At 40.5% G+C, this 14,761-nt stretch overlaps 1 protein-coding gene across 1 annotated transcript in view; it reads left to right on the forward strand.

Moving 5' to 3' along the window:
• The window catches only part of SMCHD1 (structural maintenance of chromosomes flexible hinge domain containing 1), a 178,814-nt gene extending 164,700 nt beyond the window's left edge, over positions 1-14,114 (forward strand). Inside the window, exons 42-48 of the mRNA XM_083187559.1 lie at positions 2,366-2,556; positions 5,810-5,919; positions 6,047-6,117; positions 7,506-7,677; positions 9,688-9,846; positions 10,940-11,064; positions 13,141-14,114. Coding sequence (XP_083043685.1) covers positions 2,366-2,556; positions 5,810-5,919; positions 6,047-6,117; positions 7,506-7,677; positions 9,688-9,846; positions 10,940-11,040 — 804 coding nt within the window. The 3' untranslated portion in view covers positions 11,041-11,064; positions 13,141-14,114. The remainder of the gene's footprint in view (positions 1-2,365; positions 2,557-5,809; positions 5,920-6,046; positions 6,118-7,505; positions 7,678-9,687; positions 9,847-10,939; positions 11,065-13,140) is intronic.
• Positions 14,115-14,761: the final 647 nt, after the last annotated feature.

The raw sequence follows: 14,761 nt of genomic DNA on the forward strand, positions 1-14,761 counted from the left end.
GATGGAGCTTGAGAGGTGCTGCAAAGATGAATGGGTTAAAATGAACAAAGATAGGTGTGCCAAGCTTGTGGCATCATTTTGTAAAAGACTTGAGCCTGTAATTGCTGCCAAAGGTGCAATAACAAAGTATTGAGCAAAGGCTGTGAATTCTTATGTACATGAGATTTTTTTAGTTTTTAATTTCTAATAATTTTGCAAAAATCTCCCCAAAACTATTTTCACGGTGTCGTTATGGGGTATTGAGGAAAAAAATTATTAATTCCATTTTGGAATAATGCTGCAGCATAACAAAATGTGGGCTGCCGATTTTCTGATTGTATGCCTTACCTTAAGGCAGGGGTGGGGAACCCTTTTTCTACCAAGGCCCATTTGGAAAATTTTAAAAACCTTCGGGGGGCCATATAAGAATTATCAACTCAAAAATTACACACGGGCAGCGGCATATACATGTCGGCATTATACACACAGGAATCAGCATATACATGTCGGCATTATACACATGGGAAGCAGCATATACATGTGGGCAGAGACACCAGGACTGGCTAATTAATGCATCAGCCGCCCGCCTATATTATTGCTTAATCAGCTGCCCACCCGCCCATATTACTGCTTAATCATTAACAGTGGTGCAAGTAGCAAAAAACGTCCTAGTGGAACTGTGCGACGCGCAGCGAAAAATGGGCATGATCAGGGGCGTTGTCATATGACACAAGGGGGAGTGGCTACACAACAAAAAGTTATGCCTCCAGTGCCAGATAAGCCCCCACAGAGCTAGGTATGCCCCAGTGCCCCACATATATGCCCCACAGTGGCAGTTATGCCTCCATTGCCAGATATGCCCCATAATGCCGCACATATGCCCCCACAGTGCTAAGCATGCACTGCTGAATTTGAAAAGATTGTCTGGATGCTGATTGGCTGAATTCTATCAGCTAATCAGTCTGGTCAGTCTTTTCAAATTCAGCATCTCTTCTTGCCCCACCACCTGTTAAATAGTGCTACAACCTCCCAGGCCCAGCCTCTGATGTCCGGACCCTGCTGTCAGCTACCCACAGCCACTCCCCGGGGCAGTGCTGGCCATTGGCACGGGTTGTCTGCATGGCAACCAAGCCTGCATTATATGTGCTGCTCTCCCTGAGGGGAGTGGGACTGTGTGCTGAAACACCTTCCCCTCCCTCCTCCCTGCCCTCATCAGTGTTTACAGTCCTACCTATGTGGAGGCTTGATGTTACTCTGGGGCCTGCTTGTTGAGACCCGGAGCCCCGGTGGTGTACTGGTCGTGCGGCTTGCTTGCTTGCTTCTTGGCGCTCGTTAGAGGAGCCGCCGCCGCCCTGTGGGGAGCAACGTGACTGGTCTGGACAGGGAGCGCATCGCGCGTCTCTCCTTCCCCGGGGTCACTGTGTCCAGGCCACCAGCCAATCATACCTTGTGGGCTGGCTCCTGATTGGCTGCCGGCCCGCGAGCTATGATTGGCTGAGAGCCCAGTCACAGTAACGCAGGAAGAGGGGAAGGAGAGATGCGCAATGCGCTCCCCTCGTCTCCCTTCCCCTTGGCTCCAGTGGCATTGCTTAATGCAATATAGGCGGGTGGGCGGCGGGCCGGACAAACAGGGTGCGGGGGACAGAGGTTCCCCACCCCTGCCTTAAGGCATACAATCAGATGCAATTCGATGCGATTGTCGCCAAAATCGCATCGAATTGCATCCGATATCGCATGCGATTCGATGCGATTTTGCATAGGATTCAATGTTAACAAGGTCCTGTTCATTTCCCCACTATCCAAGTGGGCATAGAGTTGACTTTATAAAGCGTGGCGAGCGCAGCGAGCCACCGAGCCCGAAGCTTGGCGAGCGCAGCGAGGGGACACAGAAAACATTTTACGTAATCCGCGGCCCCTCGCGGGGCTCGCCACGCTTCGGGCTCGGTGGCTCGCTGCACTCGCCATGCTTTATAAAATCAACTCTATGCCCACTTGGATAGTGGGGAAATGAACAGGACCATGTTAACATTGAATCTTATGGAAAATCGCATCAGATCGGATGCGATTTTTCCGACCCGATTTTAAAATCGGACGCCCAGATACTACATAAGTACCATCTTTTATTATAGTTTGTAAAACAAAATGGTTCTATGTTTGCTTTTTTATCTCCAATTATTTGTTCTTCAGTATACTTTAAACTACATTAAACTCTACACATATATTGGGGTGTTCTGAAACTCTTGTCTAGTAGTGTGGTGTTGTATATGAGTGGAGTCTTGTGCTTAAAGTGATTTTCATATGTAAATTTTGTTGGTGTGAAATGAATGATTGGTTATGTGCGAAAATACTGTGGGTTAATCAATTTCTTTATGGTTATTTATTTTAGATTGCTCACTTAGCATATATTGAAAATGATGACGCAGCAGTTGTCATCTCCTGGCACTTGGCTAGTGATATGGACTGCGTGGTAACTTTGACCACAGAAGCTGCTCGTCGCATTTATGATAAGACACTGGGCCACCAACAAGTCTTACCATTGGATTCTATTTTTCAGAAGAATCTTTCAAACTGGGGAAGGTATAGTCCAACAATTCCTGTATTTTATATTCCAATATGAAACAATAATCATGCATGAAGAGTATGAATGCTCATGCTACTCAAAGGCGGGTGTTTGTCACAAAACAATGACATGGTTCCTATGGGTCTATCCATGAAGAAATACTTAAATAAAATCATAAAGTATCAAATACTATCACATATTAATGTAATTTAACAAGTTTAAGGATGACAATTGGTCATCTCCACCATGACAAACCTTCAAAGCATTGCGGTGATAATATTTCCAGAAATATCTAAGCAAGTTGTAAGCGAGCCACTGAGCCCGAAGCGTGGAGTACACACGGATTACTTAACATGTAATCTGTGTCCCCTCGCGGGGCTCATTGCGCTTGCCACGCTTTTAATTGATACTGATACTTCTGTATTCATATCTGCAAAGAGATGTAGGCTTCATCTCTACTGGCAGCAATGCCATGTGCAACTGAGACCGCCAAAGTACAGTTAGGTTTACGCATGCGCAGAAAGGGTTTTCCGGCACTTTCGTGCATGCGGCAGAGCAAAACAAAATTGCTCAACTGAGCAAATATCAGTATATGGGCTACCTCTGAATCAGGCCCATTGACAATGGTAGATCTCTGATAATTATGTGAACTAATACTAGATCCCAGATCCTAAAAGTTGCTAATGCGCTTTCCAAAATTTCTTGTTCAGTTTTGAGCTGTTTTCAATTACCTTTCCTTGCATCAACATCAACTAACATATGAGGACTATGTATGTCTGCATTTGTCCAGTCCAAGTGGTTGTAGATAATGTAGAACTCTAACTTCCATGAAAAACAGCTGTAAGGCATAAGTGATGCCTCTTCTTTAAACATCAATTGGCATACAGACTATCCAACTTATGCTTATGACCAATTGACACTTTTTGTGGCCAATTGTGTACATTTTAATTTAATCCTTGTTTGAAGTAAATTACAATTGCAAACATACTGAGTCTATTTCCAATTTCTACTGTATAAAGCCATATGCACCCATATATATGTATATTCACTGCATATTGATTAATAATTAAGACAGAGGGCAGTATTCAATGAAGAAAATTCTCTGTGCATGGCGAGAGATTTTTTTTCTCGCCATGCACTCTCCGTGTTCCGGAGCCTCCTGCTCCCACTATTCAATGTATTTAAGACTCGCCGCCACTCGCGGCGAGTCTTAACCCCTGCAGCGGACGAGCGTCCGCGGCAGGGAGCTGACAGGGAGCCGTGGGACGGTGGCATCCAGGGAGATTAAAGTCTCCCTGGATGCCCCAGAACATATGTGGAGGGTAGGGGGCCCCCCCGGGACCCAGGCAGCACAGGCTGCTGCCCCCCCCCCCCCCTATAGCCAGCGGGGTTCGTGCATATTAACGATCGGGTGCAGTGAATATATGAATATCTAATGAGCGGCTCGAGCGCTCCGGCCCCCTGCTGGGTGCACTGTGTAAAAAAAATAATAATTAAAAAAAATATATATTTTTTAAATTAAATATATATTCATGTGCTATAAGCACATGAATAAAAATAACATGCCCCTTCACAGAAAAAAAAACCAGATTTTTTTTACACCAAAATTAAAAAAAAAACCCTTTTAGATTAAAAGTTCACATTCCAGCTCTCCATCAAAAGATGGAGAATTTCTACACGGAGAGAGACGGCGAAAATCACTTAGAAAGACGGCGAATATTTCACATTGAATAGGGTGGTTCACTTTTGGAGAGCAAAATGCTCCGTCCAAGGCGAAAAAAGCAAAAATTCTCCATAAAACACGGAGAATTTTTCTCATTGAATACTGCCCAGAGCGCGACACTAGCCCACAAAAATTATATCAGTTGGCTTACTGTTTGACGTAAGTCAAGTTCTAGTCACTATACTAGTGGCTTGAAATTGCTTTGATCCCCTAAAATCTGTGTGATTTTGAATCCCCAAAGTTTTTTACTTTTACCGCTCTACCATTTCACTACTTTATTTTGTATAGTATAAGGGATTTCCCAGCAAAGTTTTCTGGACAGTCATTTTTTTTCCCTAAATATATTTTATTGAACCTCACATAACTCAGTTGTTGTCAACAGTACAAAGAGAAATTTGGTAATAATCAGTGAAGCTCAGTCCACATTTTTCTAAATTTTCCAAAAAAGAAAAACTAACCTATAGGTAAAGAATAAATAGGCATATCGTGGCTGCTCCAGTAATAGATCAGTAATGGTCTGAGTATTGATTTATGAACAGCAATGTCATATCTAAAAAATGTATAGGGTGTTGACCAATAGAGTGAAATAAGGGGATTAAAAAGAGAAAAGTTTGGAGTTGCCTAAAACAATCAATAAAACACATTAAACATTAGACAATAAACATTTATAACTAGTTATCTAAATAACAGCCAGTTCCTAGTTCCAAGCCATCACCCATCCATGGACTGATGAAGCCATCCAGCAAAAAGCACATAGGAGAGAAGAAAGGAGAGTTGAATAGGAGAAAGAAAAAAAAAGAGGAGGAGAGTATGTGTAAAAGAAGCACATGAGATGTGACATCTAGATAGTGACAGGGGTCCTATTTTGGAGAAGCTGTAGATTACCATGAGGTAGATTGGAAGCACCTTTGAATTGCCATTTTGGACCCTGGTGGTAAGATCTGGATATATTTATCCCAACATTGGAATCGGACTGCAGTCATAGATTCCTTATGGAGGAATGTCTCCAGCCAATCCCTAGCAAATAGGAAGAGTAACCTAGACATTGCCATCTCCAGGGAGGGAGCCAGGGTGTGTATCCACTGCTGCAGAACTGCTTTTCTGCCAACAGCCAATAGGATCACCAGGAGTTTTTATCATGTTTGGGGATAGAAGTCTGAGTCATTTTGTTTTTATATTTTTACAATGTAAATATCCTTTGTTCAAATTCAACTAGACAAGGAGAATGGATAGATAGAATGACATGTAAAGACGTCAGCTTAAGAAACTCTAGTGACCTACTATATATACCTAGAGCTGTAGTTTTTTTATGAAACCGTATTCCATGCATTAGATGCCATGATATCAGAGTTCTTCAAATATCAATAGAGCAACATGTCTTCACAAGTTATACATCTAGCAGTTATCACAGGCTTCAAACAGAGGAGTTTAACCATGATTATTACTTGATCTGGTTTAATTTTTCGGGTGTCATTACATAAATGTGTTTTGTGATGATCAGTGTTTCCATGTGTGATAGCTGAAAATCTATCTGGACTCTATTTAAGGCCTCTACCACATATACGTAATGGGAAAAGCTGCTTTGACACGACGGGTAATCCAATATTTGCCAGAGATCTCCTGGAATTCCCAGAGAACAAAGAACACTGTCAAACAGGTATAATATGATTTATTGCTGACCTGCACTGCTTACCACCTTTTTATTTTGAAATATAGCAATTGTGTGAAATAATGTATGGTTGGAATTACTCAGGTTCTAATCAACTGTAATTTTGTTTTCTCAGTTTTTGGGATGCTTTTAGGAGATACAATTCTTCTGGATAACCTAGATGCAGCTAATGCATACAGAAAGGAGGTACGGATTTGTTACAGCAGGTTACAAGGAATGATTTCACAATATTACAAAATAACTATAATATATGACTGCTTAATTATGCCACCAAAGTGAAACTATCTGTAAATACTGTTCATACCATTTTCTTGTCTTTAATAATAACACAGCCCAACCTTGTTCCTGAAATAAGTGATAGCTTTAATTAATAGGAAACATAAAAGTGTGTGTCAGAGGCGCACGTTTATCCATCACGTAAAGGCAAGCGCATGCCCCCATCATGCATTGAGCTTATGGTGAAGCACGGAGGAGGTTTTATCATGGTATGGGGCTGTTATGGAAATGGATCTGTGGGTGATTTTGTGAAAATGTAAGGAATCATGGTCTGCAAGCACTATCACAGCATCTTACAGCATCACACTATTCCCTCTGGCACGTGCTTTATCTGCAGTGGGTTCACCCTACAGCAAGATAATGACCACAAACATACCTCACAAAAAGATGTAGAGTACAAAGAATGCCAAAATGTGATGACAAACATGGTTTTGGCCACTCCAGAGTCCAGGTTGTAACCAAACTAAACTCTTGTGGAATCACCTTGACCGATACTTTCACAAAGAGCGAATTAGGAGTAAAAAATCTGTAAGAGCTACTGCAAAAGAAGTGGAGGGCAATCAGAGCTGAAACTTTGAAAAAGATTGGTAGCTAGAGTTCCCCGAGTGTGCGCTGTTAAGGGCTGGTACTTTAATGAAAGCAAAACTTAAGTTAATCATCTTTCCACTTGTTTGAAATCCCTGTCAGTGAATTCAAATGTGATTACTCCATTTGGTACTTATATGTTAGTTGGGCGCCCACTATAGTTAGTACGCTCATACCCCCACTATCCATGTGTGTACGGAGTTGATATTATATAGTGTGGCGAGCCCAGCGCGCAGTGAGCGTAGCGATCCCCGCAAGGGGATGCGGAAAACTAAGAAAATAGCTTAGTATAAGTACCCTCCATTTCAATAAATGTGAATTTATCACAAAATAGATTTTTACTTGCATCCCTCATTGATTAAAAAAAAATCACAAATATGGTTGTGTATTGGAATTAATGGCCGGTAGTGTATGTGTATATGTAAAATATATATATATATATATATATATATATATATATATATATATATATACATACAGGTTGAGTATCTCTTATCCAAAATGTTCGGGACCAGAAGAATTTTGGATAAAGGATTATTCCGTATTTTGGAATATTCCAACACTCTATGGTTTTCAGAATAATTTGGATAATGGATATTTGGATAAGGGATACACACAATGTATGTGTGTGTGTATATATATATATATATATATATTAATATATATGTGCTTTTTTTGGTTACTGTTTCCTTCCCATAATTTTCTACATGCAGCTCGTTAAATTTGCATACTGCCCAACATTACTGACCAGAGATGGAGACAGAATCCGCAGCAATGGAAAGTTTGGTGGGTTGCAGAATAAAGCTCCCTCTATCGACAAACTTAGAGGAGTGGTGTTTGGAGCACCTCTACCCAGAGAATATGATACCCTTTCTGCTGAAATAGGTATGTTTGAATCTCTCTTTTTTTTTAACGTACAGAATAATGGGTGACATTGCAGTTTGAGAACAAGAGCGATATATATAAATGCATTTATTATTGTCTAAGCCACACATTTTTTCAAAACTCTTGCAATTTCCTGTGAGCTCCTTTTTGTGTTTGCAGAAAACCTAAACTTCCCTATAGAAATGTGAATGGTAGATATTTTAATTTGTAAGTTAACTTTCAGATCCAATCCTAAAGTTTAGAAGTAAAAAAAAAAAAAAAAAAAAAAGAGAATTCCTTCTTCGAGCATTCAGTAACTGATATCACACTTTCGACATCTGCATTGTATTTTATAATTGCAAACAGAAGATTCAAGTGAAAGGATCGCTGACTGAAAGATGATGAAACATAAATTAAAATTACTTAATTTAAATCCCCCATCTGCAAAATGGGCTTCTTCCCTGGCTGTGGTTACCATTTTAGTCGTTTTTAATGTACAGCTACCCATCTTTGCGTAGAAGCTTGTTCTCACCCAGTTGACATTGTTCACTGATTTTTCATGATGAATGTAGCGATGGAGGTAGGGAAGCCAATCCCGGGGCATTTTTTCAATCCCGGAATTCGGGATTGAAAATGCCCAATCCCGGGATCCCCGGATTGGCTTCCCTAATATAAAAAACGTGCCTCGGCCGGCCAGCATATGTACTTACTGCGTGGTGGAGCCGGGTAAGGGGGACGGGCAGGGGAGATGGAGCCGGGTGGGAGGACAAGCTGTGTTGATGATGGGGAGTGGGCTGGTCCGCGGGTGGGCGCCGGCAGTCTGGTCTGTGGCTGGGCGGGTGTTGGTGCCCGGGGTCAGTCACAGCTCACAGACAGCATGGAGAAATACTATGCGGCCTGCGCAGCGTGACCTCTGACGTCGGCATGCTGCGCAGAGCCGCGCTGCCCGGGGTGGGAGAAGCCGGGCAACTGTTGAGCACCCGCTCAGACGCTGCCCGGCATTAGACTGCGCATGCACAGTCTAATCCCGGGATTGAAATCCCGGCGTTTTGGGGGCCAAATCCCGGGATCCCGCCGATCCCGGGATTGGCCACCCTAGTTGGAGGCGACTCCATCCATATGATACTGTGGTCATATAGGTGTAGCAGTTTGGCATGTAGAACATTTATACACTATTGTGGAGTGCCAATGCATCTTTCCATGGGTAGATGTATGAAATAGTGATAAGGGAGGAGAAGAGATAAAGTGACTCGTACTTTATCACCGGCCAATCAGATCTCACTGTCCCTTTTTAAGCCCAGCCTGTAACTTAACATTCAGGAGCTGATTGGCTGGTGGTAAAGTACCAGGCACTTTATCACTTCTCCTTCCTTATCACTGTTTCATACATTTACCTCTCAATCTGGTGTTTAGACCTACAGAGAAATGAACACTGTGGATAAGTAAATACTACATTATAGTGTCAGTGGCTGTTTTCCAGTAAAGCACTGTAACATAGCATTTTGTATACAGATACAGCCACAGTTGCACACTGTATAAGGGCAAGCTGTTTGTGCATCCTGGACTGGCTACAGCAGGGGTGGGGAACCTCAGGCCTGTGGACCACATGCGGCCCCTGTAGCCTGTCTGAGTGGCTCACCCACCCGCCCGGCGGCTTTGCCGGGAGTCAAGTACAGGGGAATTCTCGCAAGAGTTCGGTATTTCTCGCGAGATTCCTCTTAAACAGCAGCAGCCGGAGACTGTCAGTCCTATTCAGCGGCAGCCGCCGGAGTGTGGGGCGGCTGCAACAGGACAATGTGTACGTGAATTTTTTACATATGGCCCCCGAAGGATTTTTTCCCCATACACACGGCCCTTGGCACAAAAAAAAATTCCCTACCCCTGGGCTACAGCATGGTGTGACCTAGAAGCGCTGTTTAATTTGACTGCATCTGGAATTTAGGAGGACACATCTGTATGCAACCTTTGCATGCTAAAATAACAGCCGCTAGTGTTTCTGTATATATTGACAACATAATCATTTGCCTACAGACCTCTTACAGCAGTATTGTGCAGCAGTTACCAGATCTAAGTCCGTAGCTGAAGACCTGAACAAGCATATGGAGACCTTGAAATCCCCAGATATGATACAGAAAAAACAAGAGCTGGATGAGCAAGAGCGGTCTCTAAAAGTTATTGAGAAAAAACTGGGTATGTGCTGTACTTTTTCTTTCACATAAAGTACCTGGTTTTTAATTTGTCACGAAAGATATAAAACAAGGAAAAGTATCCATGTGGCTAAACATGTTTAGTAGTACTTTTTTCCTTTCCACATTAATTAGCTTTGTTGTTACCAAATTTCTGCATAGGAACGCTTTACGTGTCAAAGATTTCTATAAAAATGAACAGGTTTTGTGTGCATTTTTAAAAGCAATCCCATGAGGGTACATGTTGAGTCACATGCCCTGGTCTTGTTCTACCACCCCTGTTGACATCACATGGTTTTATGTCAGAGGTCTTCTAGCCCACTTGAATTTAGACACAGTTGACTGTGAAGGGATAGGGTGGGGGTCCTCAAAATATTTTGTTCTGGGACCCTATCAGGTGGAAAATAATAATTACAGGACCCCAGCAAGTTACTGCAGAAGGTCATCACATCACATGTGTAGTCAGCAGACAGCTCATACATGGCAGCATTGTGAAGGCACAAAATTATCTAAAATAACAGACAATTCAACAGATTTTTCTGGCTCTTTCAATCACTGATTGAGATTAGAAAAAGTTATCAACCTGATGACCAGCAATATGGAGTCGTGACCCCATGCTGTAGGGCAGTAGAGGGTAGAATATGCCTTGTAGAAGCAAGCAAATTGATTTGTATACGGATAAGCTATTTTAACTTGCAGAACAATAGTATATGCCATAAAGGACAATTAAATATTCTCTGTTGCTGTGACCCCAATTATAAATTCTAGCTGAGTAGAAAATTATTGCTTATACAATTTGTCCAAATCTGTGTTTTTCAAATTTTCAGTTCTCCCAACATGTCATGTTTGAGGTTTTCCATCTGTGAATACTGACCCAACAAAATAGATTGTTTTCTCTCTCTTTTTTGTCTTTTGTTTTCATAATTCCCAAACATAGTGGTGCTTTTTAACATAGAGTTTGGGCACTTGTAGTTTTTTTTTTTATTTCTTTTTTTCAGAGTCAAAATGTTGGTAAAAGGTGTATTGTTTTCTTAGTGAATTCTTTCAAACATGTAATCCTTGTATTTCTATTTTAAATAATGGAGTGTGTTTTCCAGGTATGACTCCACAAAGTCGAGGTAATGGAGTGGAAGAGAGGTCAAATGGTCTTAGAATGGCAGACTGTCCCATTCCTCCTAAACGTGCAAAAAAGAGATAGCAAGGCATATAGTTGAAAATAAAGGTACTTTTTGTTTTATTACTTGAAAAAGAATCCATTCTGTGACCTTCTTGTTGACGCTCTGTGCTTAATAATTAAGATATTGGAATATTGAAACAACAACCCAAGACCGTGAAGCATGAAAACCTAGTATCCACAAACATTGTAAATAAACATGTACAGGTGCAATTCTCAGATATAGAGATAAAAGACCACAATAATAATACATTCAGTATAATGAATCCTCTTAACGAAGTGCCCATACAATTTTATTATAAGATGTTCTAATATAGGCAGTGGATTTAACTTATTTGCAAGGTTCGCCCATAAGGCTCATACACACTAGGCAACTTTGAGCTGAAAGCAGCTCAAAACAGCATGTTTGAGAGTCTTTCAGCTCAAAGCCACCCAGTGTGTATGCCCCGGCGATGAGCGGTATGTGCTTCTGCACGCTCTTGCATCATCGCCGAGAAAGCCGCTCATCTGCTGGTATTACCAGCAGATGAGTGGCTTTGAGGATGGCTTTGCATAGCACTGCGCTATGCAAAGCCGTCCACCCCCGTTAATGGCATCGGCCAGGGGGAAAGTGGCTCAGTGTGTATGCACTGAGCCACTTTCCCCCCAGTGATGATAGCGATCATAGCTGTCCATACATGCTGGTCATAATCGCCCAGTGTGTATGGACCTTTAATATGTTAAAACTTTTTCCCCATATTTAGTAAAATAAATAATAAACACACACTATAACCTGTACATTTCCAGCACCCTCCATAGTGAAAACAGTGAAGCGCTTGCCGCAGTGTCCAAACCATATTTATTGATACAGGAATTCCAGAAGGTCGCACCCTACTTTAGGCTGTATCCAAAAACATATGTTTTTGGATACAGCCTGGAAAAGGGTATTAAAACAGAAAGCTTGCTCAAACTACAGAGTGTTGTGATTTATTATTAAGTCCGCTGGGTGTTACATACTGGAATACTTAGTCTAAGAAAGATAGTCTAAGAAAACAAACCTTTTTTTGTCACCAAGCTCCTAGAACTAATCACTAATACAGACTAAGTAAATTATAAGTTCTTCCTGCTAACCTTTTACAATCCAGAAATGTATTTCTGGAGAGTGGCTACTGTGGACATCTGGCTGTGACATGAATAAAATTGCAGTATATTAGATAAACACCTGCAAATATTTGGTGTATCCATCTGTTTCTGGGGGGTTTTTTTGTTTTTTTTATGTGTTAAGTGCAGGTTGGCCAAATTCCTCCAGATTTTATGAGAGAGGGCAAAATGCTAGGAGGCAAAATCTACCTTGCCCAGAGCAGAGTTGTTAGTAAACATATTTTACATAACCCACATGATTTTCAGGCCTTGCACAAATCGGGAACTACATTCCTTACATTAAATAAGCATTATGGCAACCACACTATACTGTAAACGGCCCCTGTAGGCACTTTGTGTGGCCCACCCTCCCACCTGGTGGTCTACACAGGAGACCTGTAAGGGAGTCTCGCGGATGGGAGCACGTCAGGAGTCCAGCAGCAGTTAATCTGCGGCTGCCAGAGCATAGGATGGGGTTATTCTGCGGTGGCCAGAGCATGGGACAGGGGAATCAAGGTACTGGCCCCCGGAAGAATTTCATCCATTTAAAATGGCCCATGTCACAAAAAAGGTTCCCCACCCCTGCCTTACAGACATGTATCAAGCCAGTAAATTGTACATCCACACTGTCTTCCATACACTGCTGCAACCTACTCGCTATAATGTTGCAGGAACATTATCTCGACTGATGTGAATGTTCCAATATTCTCTGTAAAGCACTGCGGAATATGTGTGCGCTATATAAGAAGCTGTTGTTGATGATAATAATTATTATTATTTATTATTATTATCCCCTACATAGATAACAACTGATCATAGCTTCTGCTGACACTTAACAATAAGTATATTCAACTTAAGGACCTGGTAGTACACATCATTCTTCAAAATGTTTGGTCTCACCATACATAATTAGGAAAGATAATTGTGTTTTCATTGTTTTTCAAATATAGCATACAAAATACTTAAATTACTGTTAGTTTACTTTCTTTAATTTTACTTCCACAGTTGAGAAACTATATTATATTGAGATTTCAGTTTTGACAAGAAAAAGAGAGAACTTCATAATGATAAGAATTAGCCTGTGAAAAGAAGATATACTTTTCTGATATTCATTAAGCTGAAGACACCGGCCCATCCTAGGGAAAGAAGTGGACCTCTACAAACATGCTTGCTACAGTTATTTAAAAAATGCTGGTGCCATGCAGACAAGTTAGGCCTAAGTCAGGCATGGGATTTATAATGCCTGGTAAATAGTACATAAAAGTAGACTTTCTTTAGATACATTTTACTAAAGCTATCTTAAGATTGCAATAGAAATTGCATATTATGCTGGGGGGGAGTTTGAATACAGTTTATTACAAAGTCCATGGTGGTTAAAACATTTGAAATGTTACTTTGAGCACATGAATTTCTGATCCATTTTACCTATTATTTTTTGTTACATTACTTTGTGGACATTTGTTTTAATTGTTTTATTATTGTATGTAATACTATTCAGATATGAATGCTCACATTTTGTGAATATTATTGTTTAACAGCATTTCAGTGGTTAACTTACAGTTTCCTTAAATATAGTTTATAAAATGTTAATACGAGTGTTGTCTACAATTTCAAAGACAACTGTCTCTTACAGAATTATTTTTATAGCTTCCAAATGATATTATTGTATAATAAAAAAAAAAGTTGAATCTAATCATTTTGTGATTCTTTTACATTAAATTGAATATCATACTCTTGTTAAAAAGCTAAATATTTTGTAACCGAGAAACATAAATGTAGCCAAATACTGGGTCTTACTTAATTTTGATGAGTATTTTAGCTAGCTTTGCCACTTTTGTTTACTAAAAACAACATTTTACTTCAGTATTTGTAAAAATATTGAAAAGATGTACAAATGGTACTTTGGTCATCTTGCAGGATAAAGGTGAATATTTGTAAATGTAATAAATAGTTACTATAACTAGTGTACAGTACAGCCCATCTTTTAAAAAACACAATAAAGATCTGTGGCAAAATGTAATAGGGTGTGGTTTTTTTAGATGTACGATTTTTGGTAAAAAAAACAGACGGATTCGCACGATTTCCGAAAATTGCACATTTAATAGGGTGCAAATTGCGGTATTAAAAAAATTATAATTTGCCATGAAATTTGCACATTTGACCTGTTGATTTTTGGTCACACTTCAATTTGCATCCAGATGTTTTCCCAATATAAAGTATACAACTCGCAAATGTAATTGGGTGCGATTTTTGGTAAACGTTACAAAAAAATCGCTATAAAAATAGAACAGGTTCTGACTTGCAAATTTGACAGAACCATGCACAGATCATTGAGATGTGTATGGTTTGGTCTTAAATATTTAAAAGTAAAAAAAAAATGGTGTGGGGATCCCACCTCCTGAGCATAACCAGCCCTGAGCTCATTGAGCCGGACCTGGTTCCAAAAATAGGGCTGAGTGGGGGGGGCCTTTATCAAGTTTTTGTTGCCTCCTGTATTTTTGGAACCAAGTCCTGCTCAATGAGCCCGGGGCTGGTTATGCACATTTTCCTTACTAAAAACCACACTTTTTCCTTACTAAAAATTGCACTAAATGACATGCGAATTCTGACTTTGTCTAAAAAAAAA

This window comes from Crinia signifera, chromosome 5 (genome assembly GCF_055691185.1).
Source record: "Crinia signifera chromosome 5, ASM5569118v1, whole genome shotgun sequence".
NCBI lineage: Eukaryota > Metazoa > Chordata > Amphibia > Anura > Myobatrachidae > Crinia > Crinia signifera.